Source organism: Rattus norvegicus, chromosome 17, assembly GCF_021556685.1.
Source record: "Rattus norvegicus strain SHRSP/BbbUtx chromosome 17, alternate assembly SHRSP_T2T, whole genome shotgun sequence".
Taxonomy (NCBI): Eukaryota; Metazoa; Chordata; class Mammalia; order Rodentia; family Muridae; genus Rattus; species Rattus norvegicus.
The window spans coordinates 15,373,349-15,391,646 of record NC_141550.1 but is presented as its reverse complement, the minus strand read 5'-3'; the positions used below and the strand labels follow the sequence as shown (position 1 = coordinate 15,391,646).

At 49.8% G+C, this 18,298-nt stretch overlaps 1 protein-coding gene across 3 annotated transcripts; it reads right to left on the bottom strand.

Moving 5' to 3' along the window:
- Window positions 1-1,250: 1,250 nt before the first annotated feature.
- Window positions 1,251-13,935, bottom strand: Card19 (caspase recruitment domain family, member 19). Of its 3 annotated transcripts, none has more exon segments than NM_001419150.1 (6): window positions 1,251-1,539; window positions 2,026-2,097; window positions 2,257-2,316; window positions 3,314-3,467; window positions 5,824-5,966; window positions 13,846-13,935. In NM_001419150.1, coding segments are annotated over 6 exon segments (552 nt in total). In that variant the 5' UTR covers window positions 13,853-13,935; the 3' UTR covers window positions 1,251-1,423.
- Between the last annotated feature and the right edge of the window lie 4,363 nt (window positions 13,936-18,298).

Below are 18,298 nucleotides of genomic sequence, written 5' to 3'. Positions count from 1 at the left end.
TCCCATGGAGATCAATTCAGCCTTGCATGTCAAGCTGCAGTAAGACTAGCCTCCTACTGAGACTAGATGAGGCAGCCCAGTAGGAGGAAAGGGCCCCAAAGGCAGGCAACAGAGGGATACAGATCCTCAATCAAGGGAACTAGACAGAGACCCCGGATCTAGGATGCAGGAACAGCTGGATGAGATCCCGGAAAGGTCTGTGAAGAACCAGTGCAGAGAACCTCGACCGTACCATGACCTTCATCTCCAAAGGATCTAGAAGTTTCTATGAACTGCTTGTCCTGTCTAGTGCCCTGGGCAGGGTGGCCCTTGTGGGTTAGTGACAAGGACTGCGTTTTCTACCATGCTGCACACAGCTGAGGCCTGGTGTCCAGTCACACCTAGCCCATCTGTCACAGCACGGATGCTATTTCCACACTTGCTATTAGCTACGATCTGGGTTCAAGGGCTCACCTCCATTAGAACTCTACTCTCCAGGGCATGGAGGCTCAACGGGTGTGGAGGAACTGAGATTTGTGACAGGACAGTGACCACCAGGCAAAGGGCAGGGACCCAGAGCCCTGACCTAGTGCTCATCTCCCCTTTCCTGGCTGGGTAGCAATGGCCAATGGGAAAAGTGGGGATAAAGGTCTACACTTTCTGAGGCTTTCAAGGGAACTGGCATTTCTGGGTGTTGGTGCTCCTGGGCTCTTGTCACCTACTGGGGTCACAACTACCAGTGGTGAGGGCTGAAACCAGTCAGCATCAGGGAGGGACTGCCATTCTCCCCATGCTGGCCTGTGGGCTAGAGAGCAAAGCCAGGTGATGAGGCCAACAAGGACATCCAGGCAGGAAGAACCAGGAAGGCTAAGATTTGCGAGGGAAGGGACTGGGCAGCAGGGCATACGTGGTAAAGGGGTCGGGGACTGTGTGGGGTATCGTTAGAAGATGATGGTTGTCTGAAGAGAGAGGGAATGGGAGAAGAGGGTATATGAACATCTAAAGTGTGTGAATGATGAGAGTGAGGGGACGATGTAGGACATTTGATGTAGGAGAGATGGTGGGGGTACCTGGAGGAGGCATGTCTCTGGGCCAAAGCTGGACTCAAAGCCTAGGCCAGTCCTGGGTGAGTAGCCATTGTTAGAACAGGAACACACAGGCAGGCAGGCAGACAGACAGGCAGGCAGGCAGGCAGGCAGGCAGGCAGGCAGACAGACAGACAGACAGGCACGCACGCACACACACCCCTCCCAAGAAGAGGACATGAGACAGGCAGATGCACCTGGCATTTAATATTAAGCACCTTATACAGTGAAGGTGATGTGTTCTCGTAGAAATCATAAATAATGAAAAATAAGTATTTAGAAAAGAAGTATGGGCCCCACAGTGGGCAGCCAGGGGATTCTTTGGTTAAACAGCAGGTAAGGCCCAGGGTGTGTGATCGTCAAAGTCCTCCGAAGTCATCTGCCAGGAAGGCCAACAGGTAGCGGCTGGCGTGCCGGTCAATGATGACGGGGGAGAAGGCAAGGACGCGACGGGTCCCGGGCAGCACTTTAGGGTCTGGAAGACAAAGGGGAGGAGTGGCGGTCCAAGGGACAGCCATGAAAGGGGCTCTGCCCTGGATGCCTCTGGACTGAAGCAGGCAGGGGAACAGTCCTGCCTCTACTTCCCATTCACACGTGGTCTTTGTATTTGGGTTCAAAGATCAGAATTGGCTCTGACCCTAGAGCCCAGAAGCTCCTGCCTGGGTAACTCCCAGGCCTCAGTGTACAAGCCCACACCACCCTATCCCCAAAGGCTGTCCCAGATGGCAAACCCAGGCATCACAGAGCAGGGGAGGCAGAGCAGGCAAGGCTGGCTGCAAGCTTCAGGCCTCAGTGGGGTTGGGCTTGTAGGGGCTGTGATATCACTTCTCATCAGGGGAGGTAACTCCAAGATGGCAGGGCTCTCTGACTTTCAACTCTGCTGTCTGAGCGCTCTGTTGATGAGCTGTCACTCTCTGACCCCCATCACCTCCTTAGGGGCTTGGAGGTGGCCGACACTCACCTGGTGGACAGCAGTAGAGGAGGAGGGCCAGGCCCGCTGCCAGACCCAGGCCTGCCAGGAAGCTCATGGGTCCTGGGAAGAAAGGAATATGAGTGACCTGAACCAGTTGGTGAGCACTATAGGGGGCCTGTCCCCTAACAGAAAGCCCGATGTGGGATGGAGAGGCCCTTGGGACACAGACAGAGCCCTGAGGGAAAAGGGAAAAAGAAAGGAGATGGTGGGGGGCGTTACCCCTGTCACTCAGCTCACGCCTCTCGATGCCCCAGTCCAGCTCTCTGCAATCTGAGTTGTCTGGAAACAAAATTACAGAGCGTGGTTAGTATAGGGCTGGGCTGAGAGTGGGGCTGTCCCCAGGGAAACCCGAGGTAGTCTCTGACTCCTGAGCTGCTAGGCTCACTCGTGTTTCTTCTGGGCCACCACAGTGGGTGCTGTGGGCAAGCCCACTATCAAGAACTTTGCCCTAGATGTCCCCATAGGGTTAGCAGGCACACACACCCCGGGGCACCTAGGAACCATAAAAGGTGCTTTATTTCCAGTGGGATGTGGCTAAGCTCCAGCAGGGTTCTGAAGGACCCAGCGAAATGCTTTCAGAGGGGAGAGGGGGAGCCTATTCATTCTGTCCCCCAGTGTCCACACGAGTCCCAGCTGAACTCATGGGCAGAGTCACCTCATCTTTCTGTCTGGTGTAGTGGCACCTCCTCCCAGTTTTCCAAGCAGAGAACTGTGGAATTGAGCCACCACGATCCCAGCAGCTCCAGTGACCCCCCCAGATCCTTGGGACCTACATATCACCTAGGGCTTTGAGATCACAATCTCTCTTACCTTCCACCCACACCTATACCCAAAGATGCTCTACAAAATCCCCACGTGAACAGACTGGAAGATACAAAAGGCAGATAGAGTTAGGGTCTGCTGTGGGCTTGGTCACACTCTGCTGGCATGGCCAAGGAGCACAGGGATGTGAGAAGGAAGATGCTACTTAGAAATGAAGACATAGTCACAGCACACAGGGGGAGGCAGACTGGATACGTGGAACGGTGGCTGCTATGTGAAAGCTGGCATCGGGGAGGGGAGCATCAGAGAGGGGAGAGGAGGACAGAGGGAGAGGCAGACCCATGCCAGCCTGTGCTATTCTCCCTGGGAGATCTCAGAGGAGGGACAGGTAAGGGAAGAGATACCCAGGCTGGGCATCTGAGGCACTGAGGACTGCCATGCTGCCCACAGTTGAGCGGGTGCCGTCCCTGGTAAGTGTGGAACACTACAGGTAGGGATAAGGAGCAGGACTTACGAGGAGTGTAGCGGCTGGGCAGGTGGCTGTGCAGGGGCTGGGCATGGATGTACAGTGCTCGGTAAAATTCCTGACAGTGCCGTTCCCCACGCTGCTGTAGGTGGCTCAGGAGGTCACAGAGCCGTATGCGCAGGGATGCCTTGGGGTTCCGGAACTGGGGGCAAAATAAAGGGTAGGCTGGATGGGACAGCTGTGAGGCACAGCACTCAGGACTACAGCTCAGAGCTACAGACCTCAGAACCGTCATAACCCCTCACACCACCCATTGATATACACACCCAACACTAGAGCAGTCAATTGCAAGCTAAGTGTTGGCTAATACTTGTGTCTCCAGGGCAATGAGCTGGGAGAGGTCACCAAGAAATCAGGGTGTGGGGGTCATCACCCTAAGTAATGAGATTCAAAGTGGCTTCTCCCCATGTGGCCTCAGTGAATCACTTCGTCTGGGACTCAGGTCTTGTAAAAGGGAAATAATCCCACGTGGTGGGGTTGTTACAGAGCACTGGTGACGGCATACGTGACAATCGCTACGATTTTTCAGTTTGTAGGGACGTGAATCTCCTATTTCAAAAGCCAATCGAGAAAAGAGCAGTTTCTTCTAATGTGGTTGAGGTCAGTGGACAGACCAGGAGGTTGTGGTCTGGTGCTGCCCCCTGGTGGCGGCAGCTGAAAACTGACCAGAGGTAAGAGAAGCCTGCCGGGCCGGGCCTGTAAGGTACTTCCCTACTTTTGGTAGGAACTTTAGAAACTTATGTGCCACAATGAGATGAATTTGAGCCTGTCACTTTTTAAAACCACTGTGTGGCTCACACTGTAAGTGGCCGGGTTGACAGGCAACCTGAGTTGACCCTGCTTTGTGACAACGTCCCAGAAAGGATGACCCTCAAAGGGCTAGTGGGTCTCTGGCATCCACTGTCCTATGCAGTCCTCCCTCCAGTATTGGTAAGACTGCCAGGGGCATGTACTGAAACCTGGGGAGATCTAGGCCCAAATTTCATCCCTTGTCCCCCAAACCTATTATTGCTTCTCAGGGTCCTCTTTTCAGGCCTAGGCAGACAAGGCAGGATTAGCCCTGTGACACAAAGCCCAGGGACCGCATCTGCAATGCTATCTCTGGCAGATCCGTTTTGGTGTCTGTAGCTGTGACCCCTGAGGCCTTGGTTGCCCTATCTGTAAAATGGGGTGATGACTTCAGCTATCACGCAGCGCTGTACGTGAGAACCTGGAGTGGTACAGAAAGAATGTGCTTGGCAGCTATTCACCTGGCTCGGATGGGCCAGGCCAGGCCCCAGTCTCTGAGCCAAGTGGAATACCATGCTTGTTTTACAGATGGGGTACTGAAGCTCTCGGTGGGACCAGCCTCCCTCAAGTCTGCCTGGCCAGGCGAGCCCAGCTCGGCTGTGGGTAGGGTCAACCTCCACTGCCTACCTAATATAGGACGGCCTTATAAACAGGAAGAATAAAAAGGGAAGTGCAGTGAGCTGCCACACGCTTTGACTCTCTGGAAAATGCCAAGCAAAGAGCCCCGGTGTGGTCCCACAGTGTGTGTTGGGGGCAGGTATGGGTGCTTACCCCTGCGGGTGCATGCAGAGGCCAGAGGTCGTGTGAGGATGCTTTCCTCAATGGCTCTGTACCTTACTTTTTTGAGATAAGAGTCACTTGCTGAACCTGGAGTTCACCATTTTGGCTAAACTGTTTGTCCAGCAAACCCCTGGGCTCAACCTGTCTCTGTCTGCTAGGGTTACAGGTTCAGAGATGCACATTCAAGTCCTCGTGTTCACGCTGATATCACTTTACCAACCGAACCGGATGCCCAGCTCCAGGTCCAGACTTACAGTCCCTCCTTCCTGGGCCCCCTCGGATTCCTATGTTGTTGTGCGCTGTCGTGTGTGATGGCTAATTTTATATCAGAGGCTAGAGTCATCTGAGAGGAGGGAACCCCAATTGAGAAATGCCTTCACAAGATTAGGCTGTAGGACAAGCCTGTAGAACATTGATGGGGGAGAGCCCAGGCTACTGTGGATGATGCCAGCCCTGGGCTATGGTCCTGGGCTCTATAGGCTGAGCATGGAGCAAGCCAGGAAGCAGCACCCCTCCATGGCCTCTGCATCAGCTCCTGCCTCTATGTTTCTTCTCTGTTTGAGTTCCTGTCCTGACGTCCTTCAGTGACACACTATGGTTGTGGAAGCATAACCCAAATAAAGCTCTTCCTCCCCAAATTGCTTTTGGTCCTGGTGTTTCATCACAGCAACTGAAACCCTAACTAAGACACCATGTATCACCTCCCGAAAACTTTGCATAATCTGGAAGGGATCAGCAACCACAAGAACATCTGAGACTGAGGCAGAAAGATCTGATGATCTGAGCTCGTGGATTGGCCCGAGCCCAGACGTGACTCCTGCGAGCTCCCGAGGCGTCTCCTGAGACAACAATTCAGGGCCTCTGGCCATTTTCCCAGCTCAGAGAGGAGACACCCAAGAGGTTCCCTGGTCCCGCTCACCCCTCAGCACCTTTTCAGCCTCCTTGTTGGTAAGGATTTGTGGGTAGTAACGGTTCAGCTGGAGGATGATCCTGTCTACTTGTTGCTCACTCAGGCGACCCTGTCCTGTCAGGAAAGGAGTGTCCTGTACCAGCCGGTCACAGTAGGTCTGATCTGGAACACATGCGAACAGCATGAGGTGAGCTAGCACAGCCTTAAGGGGGACCAAAGATGGCACCCTTGGTGCTGACCACGGGAAGCCTACACCTGCCGGAAGGGCGACAGTCTCTCTGGAGGGTGCATCTGTAATTTTCATGTTAAGGACAAAGAAGATATCTATAGAATATATATAAAATAAATAAGAGAATCAAAATGTTACCAAAAAGAAAAAAGAAATCAGTAAAGGTAGAAATGAAGGTTGAAAAAGCTAAAAGACTCATAAAACACAAATAGAGATAAACCTTTCATTATCAAAAATTACTTTAAATGTAAATTGGTTGAACTCTTTAATTAAAAGGCAAAGATGAGCAGAATGGCCTTAAATACTGACAAGATGCTCGTTATAGAGCTAAACACAAAAACCAGTTGAAAGAAAAAGGAATTAAAAAGACATTCCACATGGGCAGTCAGATCTTTTGACATTTCAACATGGAAAGTTGTTATTAAACGTTATGTTCAAAAACAACCTCATAATGCCATAAGTTTCCAATTTTGTATTGGGCTATATGCACAGCTGTCCGGAGACACATCCAGCCCCAGGTGGCCCCTAGGTGTCAGGTTGGACGCACTTGATTGTGAACAGAAACCAAAACAGAGTAGGCGTGGCTATATTAGCGTTAGACAAAATAGACACTAAGTCAAAACTGGTACAAGAGATCAAAAAACCCAGCATATGTTAATAAAAGGTTAATTCATCAGGAATGTGTAACAACTATAAACTCATATGCACTGTTCCAGATCCCCAAATATCAGGAAATATTGGTGGAACCAAAGGGAGAAACAGACAGCTCTATCGTATTTAGAGAGGTTAAACAACAGATAACCAGATAAGGTCGAAAAGGAAACAGAAGACTTACAATCCTATAAACTGTACCTAAAAGTCACACACGAAAACAAACTACCCTGTAACATAAAAACCACACTTTTGGGGGTTGGGGATTTAGCTCAGTGGTAGAGCACTTGCCTAGCAAGCGCAAGGCCCTGGATTCGGTCCCCAGCTCCGGAAAAAAAAAAAAAGAAAAGAAAAGAAAAGAAAAGAAAAGAAAAGAAAAAAAAAACCCACACTTTTCCCAAGTTCATATGGAACATACTCTAGATCACAAAACGAGCAGATCCAGGGCCACAGAATAAGTCCTCCTATATTTAAAAGCATTTAAATCAAATGACGTTTTCTGATCACATGACATGAAACATCCATCAATACCACCAGAGTTCACACATTTTTGGGAATCCAACTACTAATAGGTGGAAATGAAACCACAGAATACACTGAAAACAACATCGGGACAAATAAGAAACAAACTTACCAAGTGTAAGAGGAATGGAGCAAGGGCGCCTCCAAGAGGGAGAAACAACAGCCATAAAGGCCCACATTTCTAGCGACAGAGCTTGGACCAGGCACAGCACCTGCTTCAATCCTACCACTCCCTGGACACAAGCAGGTAGATTGCTATGGGTTTGAGGCCACCTTAATCTATATAAGTATGGGCTAGCTGGAGTTACATAGTGCATAGTGAAACCTTGTCTAAAAAAAAAAAAGCTAGGGGTTGGGGATTTAGCTCAGTGGTAGAGCGCTTGCCTAGGAAGCACAAGGCCCTGGGTTCGGTCCCCAGCTCCGAAAAAAAAGAACCAAAAAAAAAAAAAAAAAAAAAAAAAAAGCTAATGGGCTGGAGAGATGGCTCAGCGGTTAAGAGCACTGACTGCTCTTCCAGAGGTCCAGAGTTCAAATCCCAGCAACCACATGGTGGCTCACAACCATCTGTAATGGGATCTGATGCCCTCTTCTGGTGTGTCTGAAGATAGCTGCAGTGTACTCACATACATGAAATAAATAAAAATCTTAAAAAAAAAAAACAAAACAAGCTAAAATTAATAGCCCAACATTACACCTCAGCCAAACTGTAAGGAAGGAGGAAGAACACGAGAAAAGCCCAATGCAAAGCTAACAGAAGACGAGAATAGCACTGACCAGACTGAAGATAACCGAGAGAAGAGGACATTTATAAAAGAGAAAAATCAACAAAACCAATGTTTATTCACTGAAAAGGTCAACAGAATTAACAGATACTTAGCTAGACTGGCAAAAATGACTCAAACTATTAGCATCAGAGATGACAGAGAGTACAGTGATCGGCATCTGTAGTTTTGGCATTATGGAATGCAGAGGCAGGGGGATTATGAGTTCAAGGCCAGTCTAGGCTAAATAATGTGAGACCAAAAACAAAAACAAACAAACAAAAAGACAAACAAAAAGAATATGGCTCAGTTATGCTTGGGGCTATACACAGATGTGGGGACCAGAGTTAAATTCTTCAGAACCCAGAAGCTCAGGCGTGTTGGCATTAACCTGTAATCCCAGCACTGAGGAGGTTAAGACAGGCAGATCCCTAGAGCTCACTAGACAGGGCATCTAGCTGAACTGGTGAACTCTAGGACCCTGCCTCAAAAGTGGAGCTGGAGGCTGAGGAATCCCCAGCAGCATCTGGGCCATCTACCCTGGCATATATAGCAATGAGTGACAGAAGATAGATAGTCTCAAACAAGGTAGAAGGTGAGGACTGCCACCAGTATTATCCTCTGACTTCACATACACACACACACACACACACACACACACACACACACACGCACACATACAGATACATACACAACACATACACACATATACAGATATATACACACATATACACACATATACGGATACATACATACACGCACATATACAACATACACACATGTGCACACACAGACACATCACACATACACACACAATACATACACGCACATACAGAACACATGCACACACATACACATATACAACATACATATACAGAACATACACAATACATAAACACACACAAGCACACAAACATATACACACACATACAGATACATACACAACACATACACACATATACAGATATATACACACATATACACACACATATGGATATATACACACACGCATATATACAACATACGCACATGCGCACACACACAGACACATTACACATACACACACAATACATACACACACATACAGAACACATGCACACACATACACACACATACAGAACACATGCACACACATACACATACACACATACACATACACACATACACATACACAACATACACACACAAACATATACACACATACAGATACACAACACATACATATACAGATATATACACACACACAGATATATACACACAAGCACATATACAACTTCACATGCGCACACATACACAACACATACACACAATACATATACATACAGAATACATGCACACACATACACATATACAACATACACAACACATACACAACACATACACATATACACATACACACATACAGATATATACACACATACACACATACAGATATATACACACATACACACATACAGATACATATATACACACATACACTCACATGCAGGCACACACACACATACAAACACATACCCATACACATCACAAGATGTGGGGGAGAAAGATGAGCTAGGCTGAGACAGAAGGACCTACTACTTCAAGGCCTGCTTAGGCGATTTAGTGAAGCCCTGTGTCAAAAATAAAAAATTTAAAGATATGATTCAGTGGTAGAGAGCTTGCCTAGCATGCACAAGGTCCTGGGATCAGCCCTCAGCACTGCAAGGGATAAATAAACTAGCAACATGGAATGGTGTGGAGGAGCCTTAAGTACACTTTACTAAGTGCAAGAGCTTGTCAGACCATATGGCTCTAATGATACCAAGCTGCAGAAAAGGCAATGCCAAGGAGACAGTGAATCAGTGGTTGCCAGGCATGTGTAGGGAGGGAGAGAGGGAGGGAGAAGCAGGCCACAGGGGAGTGGTAGGCAGTGAAACTATTCTGTATGGTGGCATAAAATATTTCTCAAAGCCCACGGAGTGTCCAACCCAAGGAGAGGACGATAGTGTAGATTCTGGGCTTCAGCTAATGATAATAGGTAGGTAGACAGCAGTAATGATGTAAGGGGGGTGCGGGGAGCCCACTCCCTCAATCTTCAGTCAACAGTCCCAAATAAAGCCCAGAGCCAGGCAGTGTACATCTGCAGTCCTGGTTACTGGAGAAGCTGAGGCAGCCTGGGCAACAAAGAAAGACTTTGACTCAAAATGAATGAGACAAATAATAAGTCTATTAAGAAAACTTACTTGGAAAATTCCATTGTTGATGTTTGTGAGAAAACTGGGACAGGAGGAGGGAGTCACAGAAAGCAGAGCCACCCTGAGTCAGGAAAGGCTACTTGAGAAGGAGCCATAAGGGTCTTCCTGAGTCACAGAAACATCTAGATGCCATCTCCCTAATGCTTACACAGTTGTAGGCCTGTGTGTGTGTGTGTGTGTGTGTGTGTGTGTGTGTGTGTGTGTGTGTGTGACAGAGACAGAGAGAGACACACACAGAAACAGAGACAGAGAGACAGAGACAGAGAGAAGGAGAGACAGAGAGAAGAGAGACAGAGAGAGAGACAGAAAGAGACAGAGAGACACAGAGACACAGAGAGAGACAGAGAGAGAATATCAAATACATCACAACTGTTCTTTAAAAGCAAGTACAAGGGCTGGAGGGAGGCTCAGCGGTTAAGAGCATGTGTTACTCTTGGAAAGAACATAGTCTACAGCTCCAGTTCCAGGGTATCCATGGCTTCCTCTGACCTTCTTGGCACCAGGAACACACATGGTACATGTAAGTATGCAAAATATTCATAGGCAGAAAATAAATCTAAAAGCAAGTATATGTGTCTGCTTCCCAATTGGATCAGACCTCTGTATGGTAGGATGGGTTTCTACAAATAGGGTCACCATGTCAGGAAAGGTGAGACCTGTCCCAGGCTTCATCTCAGCGTAGGGAATCAACAGGCCGCCTTCCTTACATCCCCATCCCCTGCTAATAGGGATAGCGCTGTCCTGGTTGAAAGCCATTGCTCCCCCGAGGCCCACACTTTGGCTCATTGGCCATTCCATCCCTGTCTGAGGCCATCTGTACCACCTCATCATGCCAGCTGGGGACTCAGAATACTGGCCCAGCCCCCTGACAGTGTACAGAGGAGACAGACTTACCAACAGCCCGAAGACACCCAGTGTCTTGCCACATTGCCAGGCTCTCCAAAGCCTGCAGCATCTCATTAAAGAGTTTAAATGAACAACACTGAACTAGCTCACAGAGCACTCCACAGGGCAGGTGTTTCGTGGTTCTATTTATACCTACATATGACCTCCATCCTCCCACCATCCCTGCAACTGTCCCACTTTCAGAGAGGAAAATGAAGGCACAATAAGGTTGTAAGTCTGCCATCAGCCTGGAGGTAACAGCCACACTGGGGTTGCCTGTTGACATTCTACTTCTGTCATTGACATATGAATCACCCTGAATTCGGGGTCGGGGGGGTCTGTTCTCTTCCAGACAGGAGCAGTCAAGGCTGTCTGACTTCACATTGTGCCAGTGTGTACAAGGCTCCACACATAGTAGGCACTCACTGAAGAATTCTGGTTTCAGTACAAGGTCCAAAAGCAAGGCGAGGTCTGCTGGTGGATAGTGGCCAATGCCTCAGAGGAGTCTCCTCCTACCCTGAGAGCTACTAGCCATGATGGACCTCTGCTGCCCACAAGCCATGAGTCATAGGAGCCCTGAGTCACCTGCCATGGGTGGCCCAGCCCAGGGCTGAGGCCGGCAGCTTTAGAGCAATGTACTTCCTGTGCTTCCTGTGGCTTATAAGCTGTTCATGCAACCACATAGAGGCAGCCACTCAGTGTAACAGAGACTCAGGCAAGGCTCTGCCTGGATACCAGGCTCTGGTAAACAAGGCCAGGAATGCCTTTACTAGATAAAGAAAGATAGATCACTCTGCAGAATTCATGAGCCCTTGCCTGTTATCTTCCCTCCCTGCCAGCTGGTACCAGAAGCTTGGCCCTGTCACATCATCTTCAACTCCAGCAGCCCAGAGCTAAGTCCTCATCCTGGCATCTGGGACCCTGAAGCAGCCAGCCCCACCTGCCCTTTCTCTGTCCCTAGGATTGGTTCCAGAGCCTTCTTTCTGCAGCTCACAACTAGAGTCAGGACCCATGCTGCAGGCTGGGAATATCCAGTTGATTCATGCCCGGCTTATTTAGTCCCCTTCCAAGAATTCACTATTCTCCTGGGGTCCAGAACTTGGGCATCGACTCCTCTCTGAATCATGCCCAGAAGTTATCACTTACTCCATGGGATACTACCTATTCCTGAAGACACAACCCTCAGTAGCCACCAAACACACACACACACACACACACACACACAGAGAGAGAGAGAGAGAGAGAGAGAGAGAGAGAGAGAGAGAGAGAGAGAGAGAGCTCACACTAGGATACTGAGCCAAGAACAAGGGATCTGTGGCCCCAGGGCTGCCCATCCAACCCTCTCAGGCTTCCACTAGAAAAAGGTGGAATGGTTAGAAGTGTCAAAAAGCCAGCAAGTAGACAACAGAGAGGAAAGTGTACCATTGCCACAGTCAGGGCCTGGCTGTGTCCTTCCAGCTAAAAGCACACCCCCGTGTGCCCCCTCCCCCCTCTGCTGGAGATGGGATGCCTCATTCTCCATGGGCATCCTGTCTCTGCAATGGGCGCTTGGAGGCCAACCGGACACAGCTGGGATCTGTCCCATCCATCCTGATGAACTTACTGGAGGATCTGGGAAGACAGAGGCAGGGCAGGGCCCAGTCAAGAATGCTGAGGCCAAGGCTACCCCCAATTCTGCTCCTACCACTGACCAGCAGGGTGGTCTGGGGGCACTTACCCAACCTGAGATTTTATCTCCACATTACTACATAGATAATATTCCTTGTGTGTGTTCCCCACCTCCACCTCCCCCCTGCCACATGGCCATTCTGAACAAGAGTGCCTATTAGGGGCTCAAGCAGGGCTCTACACATACAGAAATTGCGCCCCAATCAAGGATGGTCTGGAGGCACAACAAAGTAGAGAGAATGGTTAGAGATCGAGGTAGTCTCCTCTAACCTGTTCTAGAAGTCACCAGGTTGCAGCCCGAAGGGGTCTTATTTTTCGTGTATAACCAATGCTGACCCCAGTGTAGAGATTCCTGGGTATTCTGGGGTTACCCAGACTCTCTGGGCTACCTCAGGTGAACTCTGCCATATAAGTAAGTATAAGAGACTCCCAGAAACAAAGTGTAGGATCTTGAAGCTACTGCATTCCCTGGGCTCTATGTCTGCAGGGGTCCCTCGCTGACTCATCCTCCCAACGGTCTTTTACAGGGAGAACTTAGCACAGCAATGTCACTGTGTCCCTTTGGGATCAGGAATAAAGTGGGCGAGTCCCCAAAGGGTTGGGTTGGAGCTACCAAGCCAGCCTGGAGAACAGGGATCCAGTTGTTGGTTCCAAATTCCCTAGACCCATCTAGAGTAAGGGACTCGGCTGGAGTCTCATCCCGGAGCAAGCGGGAAGCACAGGCGCCTCCCTGGTACTACAAGCTACCCAGGTTTGCAGCGCCGATCCCGCCTCCAAGGGGGATGTGTGCAATCGCCTCTCTAAAGTCTCAGCAGACAGCCGATGAGCACCATTTCCCTCTCTCAGATCCATCTCGTCCCGGGACACCGCCCCGCTCGGCAGCTGCAGCCCGTGCAGTGCACGGGGTAGGCGCTCACCTGCTGCTCTGCCTCCGTGGCCCGCGACGGCCCCCCACTCCGCACCCGAGACCCCTGGCGCCCCTGGACCGCCGCGCAGAGCCCGGGACACCCCGCCACCGCGCGCCTCTTATGCCGGCGCCAGCTGACGCCAAGGTCACTCGGCTCCCGTCGCCCTCCTGGCCCTGCGCCCACCTGTCATGGCGGAGGACACGGCGCCGCCCCGTCGTCCTCGGCTGTCCGCCGCCCGGACCGAGGGCTCCGCTGACCGCCGCCCGCAGGCCTGACCCTAAGCCCCGCCTCTTCTCTAGAGGCCCCTCCCAGCGACGACATCTTAGCCCCAAGCCCCTCCCTCCAATTAGTCACGCCTCTTTCTGTACGGAGCTCCGGGGACGCGTCAGCAGTGGCGCGGTCCCAGCTCTAAACAACTTCCCTTACCCTAAACTACAAGCACCAGCGAGCCCCGCCCCTGAGGAGCTTCGCCGGTAGCGATGCCGGCAGTCCCGCTCCAGCCAGCATAAGTGATTTAGCCGAGAAGCTCAGTACCCGGTTCCCTGTCTGGACCAGAGAACTCAAACCCTGTCCTGGCCTAAGGCTCGCCCCACTCACAGCCTCTCCAATAGCTACCGGGGTCCGCGCCCCTTCGCCTTTGCCCCGCAGCCGCTCCTCCGTGCTGTTTGTGGAGGTTAGGATGTAGTTGTGAGCTTCTCGGTTCAGTTTTCCGCTGCTGCGCCCAGGCTACCCCACTCCCACCTTCAGGATGAAGAAACCGAGTCTTAAAAGAGACAAGAATTACCCAAGGTCACATAGGAGTTCCCTAGCAACCAGGAACCAAACAAAGTCGACAGGGCCTCCACCAGACAGTGAATTGAGACTTAACAGTGAGTTTGGTGGGTCATCCTTCTATCGAGTCCCCCATTTACACAGAGGGAAGATGCCTGCCATTGCAACCTAGTTAAGAAAGTCATGTAGTCTGACTGAGCCTCCGTTTTCCTAACTATAAAATGTGTGGCCTCAGGAGATAACTCTTTCCACCTCCCAACTTGTTTCCCTTCTGGTGTAGGTAGGCTTGGCCCTTCCAGCTCTGGTACCCACCACAGGAAGCCCCCAGCCAGGAAATGGAGATCTGTGGGGGTAGTAGAGGCAGGACCCTCCCAACCAGCAATGGCAGCAGGCACCAGATTTTGCCTCTCTACTGGTGCGGCTAGGGTGGCACACTTTAGAGCTGTAATTTGAGATATTGGAACCAGAACCAGGAATGGGGGCCCCAGGCCTGGATGCATTTTCTGGATAGTCTCAAAATCCTCCGGGTCCCGGAGCCCTCCATGTCTGCCTCAGTCTTCCCCAGTACTCCAAATTCTCATCTTGGGAGTGAGAGGCTTGAAAGGCACCTGGAGATTGGCTTGCAAGGTCACTTAGAGCTCCAAACTCTTGGAGCCAGTGGTAGTGATCAATACACTCCTGCCCCTTGCTAAACACTGCAAAAAGTGAGGTTTCCTCACTGGCCATGCAGATGGAGAGCCATCAGGCAGCTGCCCTGAGCACCCGTCTGTGCCTGCAGAGGGACAGACAGCATGGACAAACTTTGTTCCAGAGCAGGGACTAGTGTGTACCTGACCTACATGTGTGCCTGGGCAAGTCTGGACTAGATCCAAGGGCTACATCTTGCAGAAACCCCGCACAGACCCCATTGAGACCATTCTGAAGGGCCTCCAGGATACAGCTTGACCCCAATTATTGCACATCCATTACTGTGTTATGGGGGGGAGGGGTGAGACTGAGGGCTCCCTGTACTGCAAATTCTGCTCTCAACATGCACTCACAGACACATCTTGTACATACTCAAATATGCACACACACAAACGTGCAAAGTGTCAGGGAGACTATACTGGCTGGTTTTGTGTGTCAACTTGACACAAGCTGGAGTTAGCACAGAAAAAGGAGCCTCAGTTGAGGAAATGCCTTCATGAGATCCAGCTGTAAGGCATTTTCTCAATTAGTGATCAAGGGGGGAGGACCCAGCCCATTATGGGTGGTGCCGTCCCTGGGCTGATAGTCTTGGGTTCTATAAGAAAGCAAGCTGAGCAAGCCAGGGGAAGCAAGCCAGTAAGTAACACCCCTCCATGGCCTCTGCATCAGCTCCTGCTTCCTGACCTGCTTGAGTTCCTGTCCTGACTTCCTTTGGTGATGAACAGCAATGTGGAAGTGTGAGCTGAATAAACCCTTTCCTCCCCAACTTGCTTCTTGGTCATGATGTTTGTGCAGGAATAGGAACCCTGACTAAGACAAATTGGTACCAGCATAGTGGGGTATTCCTGTGACAACATGACCATGTTTTGGGGAGGACTGTGGAAGGACTTTGGAACTTCAAGCTAGAAGAGCTATTGGGATGTTAAGAGCTTCTGTAGGAGCTTGGAAGATAATGGTGTGAACAGTGCAGAAAGATGGAGGCCTGGCTTGTGAAATTTCAGAGGGAAGATTTAAGACTCTTATCAGGGCGGTTGCTGTTTTGATTGTGAAGATTCCGTGGTTTTGGTTAGCTGGAGCTGAAGAATCAGCTGTGGTTAACAAGATAACAGAACTACTAAAGCAAACCTTTGCATTACTGGGACTATTGATGCTGGTCAGCTGGAGCTAAGAAATTAGTGGTGATTAAGAAGAGACCAGCGGGTTGGGGATTTAGCTCAGTGGTAGAGCGCTTGCCTAGGAAACACAAGGCCCTGGGTTCGATCCCCAGCTCCGGGAAAAAAAAAAAAAAAGAAGAGACCAGCATCACTGAGGTAAAATCTTCTGGAACGAGTTTTCTGAGAGCACAAAGAGGCTGTGTTCCCGAGAAAGCCAAGGTTGTACCTTGTGCTGTGACTGGACTTGGTAATGAGTCACCCAGGTAGTACTGGGTTTAAAGGCATGAAAGGGTCATAAAGAGCAGCTGAGGCTGGGCACTGTGAGAGGCCATGGAAGGCCATTGGTGAAGGTGCAGCCTCAGTTGCAGTTGATGGCCCAGGACTGAAGGGGTCATGCAAAGGAGTTGAAGCCTGGCACCATGAAGAGAGCCTAGGAGTGGCTATTGGTGAAGCCCAGTTGCAGCAGAAGACAGTAGTGTTTTGGAGATGCCAGTGCCATGGGATGACCATCAAGAATAGCAGCAGCAGTGGAGTACAGGCAGCTGGATCCTAGAAGACAACGTGTGCGCTACCAAGGGCAGAGCTGGAGAAGGATCCAAGCCCTTGGAGGAGCCTAGAAAATCATGAGTGGACCCAGATGCTGGACAGTTAGTTTGATTTCAATTTTGATTGTGACTGTGCCCTGATATTTTTCCTTCTTGAAGTAAGAAAGTATCTTGGTGGAGTCCACCGTTATGAGACTTTGGATTTTAAGAAGACTTTGAATTTTAAAAGATATTGGATATTTTCAATGGATTGAACTTTTAACATGTAAAGACTATGTGACTCTTAAAGTTAGTTAGATCTTGAGGATGAATAAGAAAGTAAGGGTTGGGGTTGGGGATTTAGCTCAGCGGTAGAGCACTTGCCTAGCAAGCGCAAGGCCCTGGGTTCGGTCCCCAGCTCCGAAAAATAAAGAAAAGAAAAAAAAAAAAGAAAGAAAGTAAGGGTTGAGGCTTAATAGCTATGTGTTTGTGTGTCAACTTGACAAAAGCTGGAGTTAGCACAGAAAAAGGAGCCTCAGTTGAGGAAATGCCTTCATGAGATCCAGCTGTAAGGCATTTTCTCAATTAGTGATCAAGTGGGGAGGACCCAGCCCATTATGGGTGGTGCCGTCCCTGGGCTGGTAGTCTTGGGTTCTGTAAAAAAGCAAGCTGAGCAAGCCAGGAGAAGCAGGCCAGTAAGTAATACCCCTTCATGGCCTCTGCTTGAGTTCCAGACCTGACTTCCCGTGGTGATGAACGGCAACATGGAAATGTAAGCTGAATAAACCCTTTCCTCCCCAACTTCCTTCTCGGTCGTGATGTTTGTGCAGGAATAGGAACCCTGACTAAGACAGAGACTCTGGCTAACCTAACTGTGAGGTTTGAGTTTCACAGCTCAGACTCGTTCAGCTTAAACCACACAATGAGATGGGACCCAGTTGGACTGCCAGGAGGTGATTAAGGCACTGCCCTCACAAATGGATTCATCCATCTGTGAATTAATGGATTAGGGGATTAGTGGGGTACGAGGAATGGCTTTATAATAAAGGAAAGCTTGCTGCGTCTCACCGTGTCCTTCACTGAGCTGTCCAGCAGGAAGACCCTTGCCAGATATCCTGGAGATGCTGCCACCATGCTCCAGATATGTAAACTAAGCTAACCAGCCATATACACCAGCTATCCCACCTGTGGTAAGCAGTTACAGCAAGAGAAAGCGGGCCGAGACAGTGGCATTCTGTATTTTTTTTTTAAAGATTTATTTATTTTATGTATATGAGTACACTGTTGCTGTCTTCAGACACACCAGAAGAGGGCGCTGGATCCCATTACAGATGGTTGTGAGCCACCATGAAGTTGTTGGGGATTGAACTCAGGACCTCTGGAAGAGCAGTCAGTGCTCTCAACCACTGAGCCATTTCTCCAGCCCGCAATGTTCCATATTCTTGCTGAGGGCAGGCCAAGGTGATCAGACAGCACAGGAGGATGGTATGAATGAGGAAC

Bases quoted from the DNA above. Each gene is read 5' to 3' on its own strand.
- Card19 (XM_087590995.1), bottom strand. From the start codon at position 5,988: ATGCTGTTCGCATGTGTTCCAGATCAGACCTACTGTGACCGGCTGGTA. The intron at 3,468-5,823 runs GTGCTGAGGGGT...TTTTGCCCCCAG, and splicing joins CCAACAAGGAGGCTGAAAAG to TTCCGGAACCCCAAGGCATC. The intron at 1,540-2,025 runs GTGAGTGTCGGC...TTTGTCTTCCAG, and splicing joins CCTCTACTGCTGTCCACCAG to ACCCTAAAGTGCTGCCCGGG.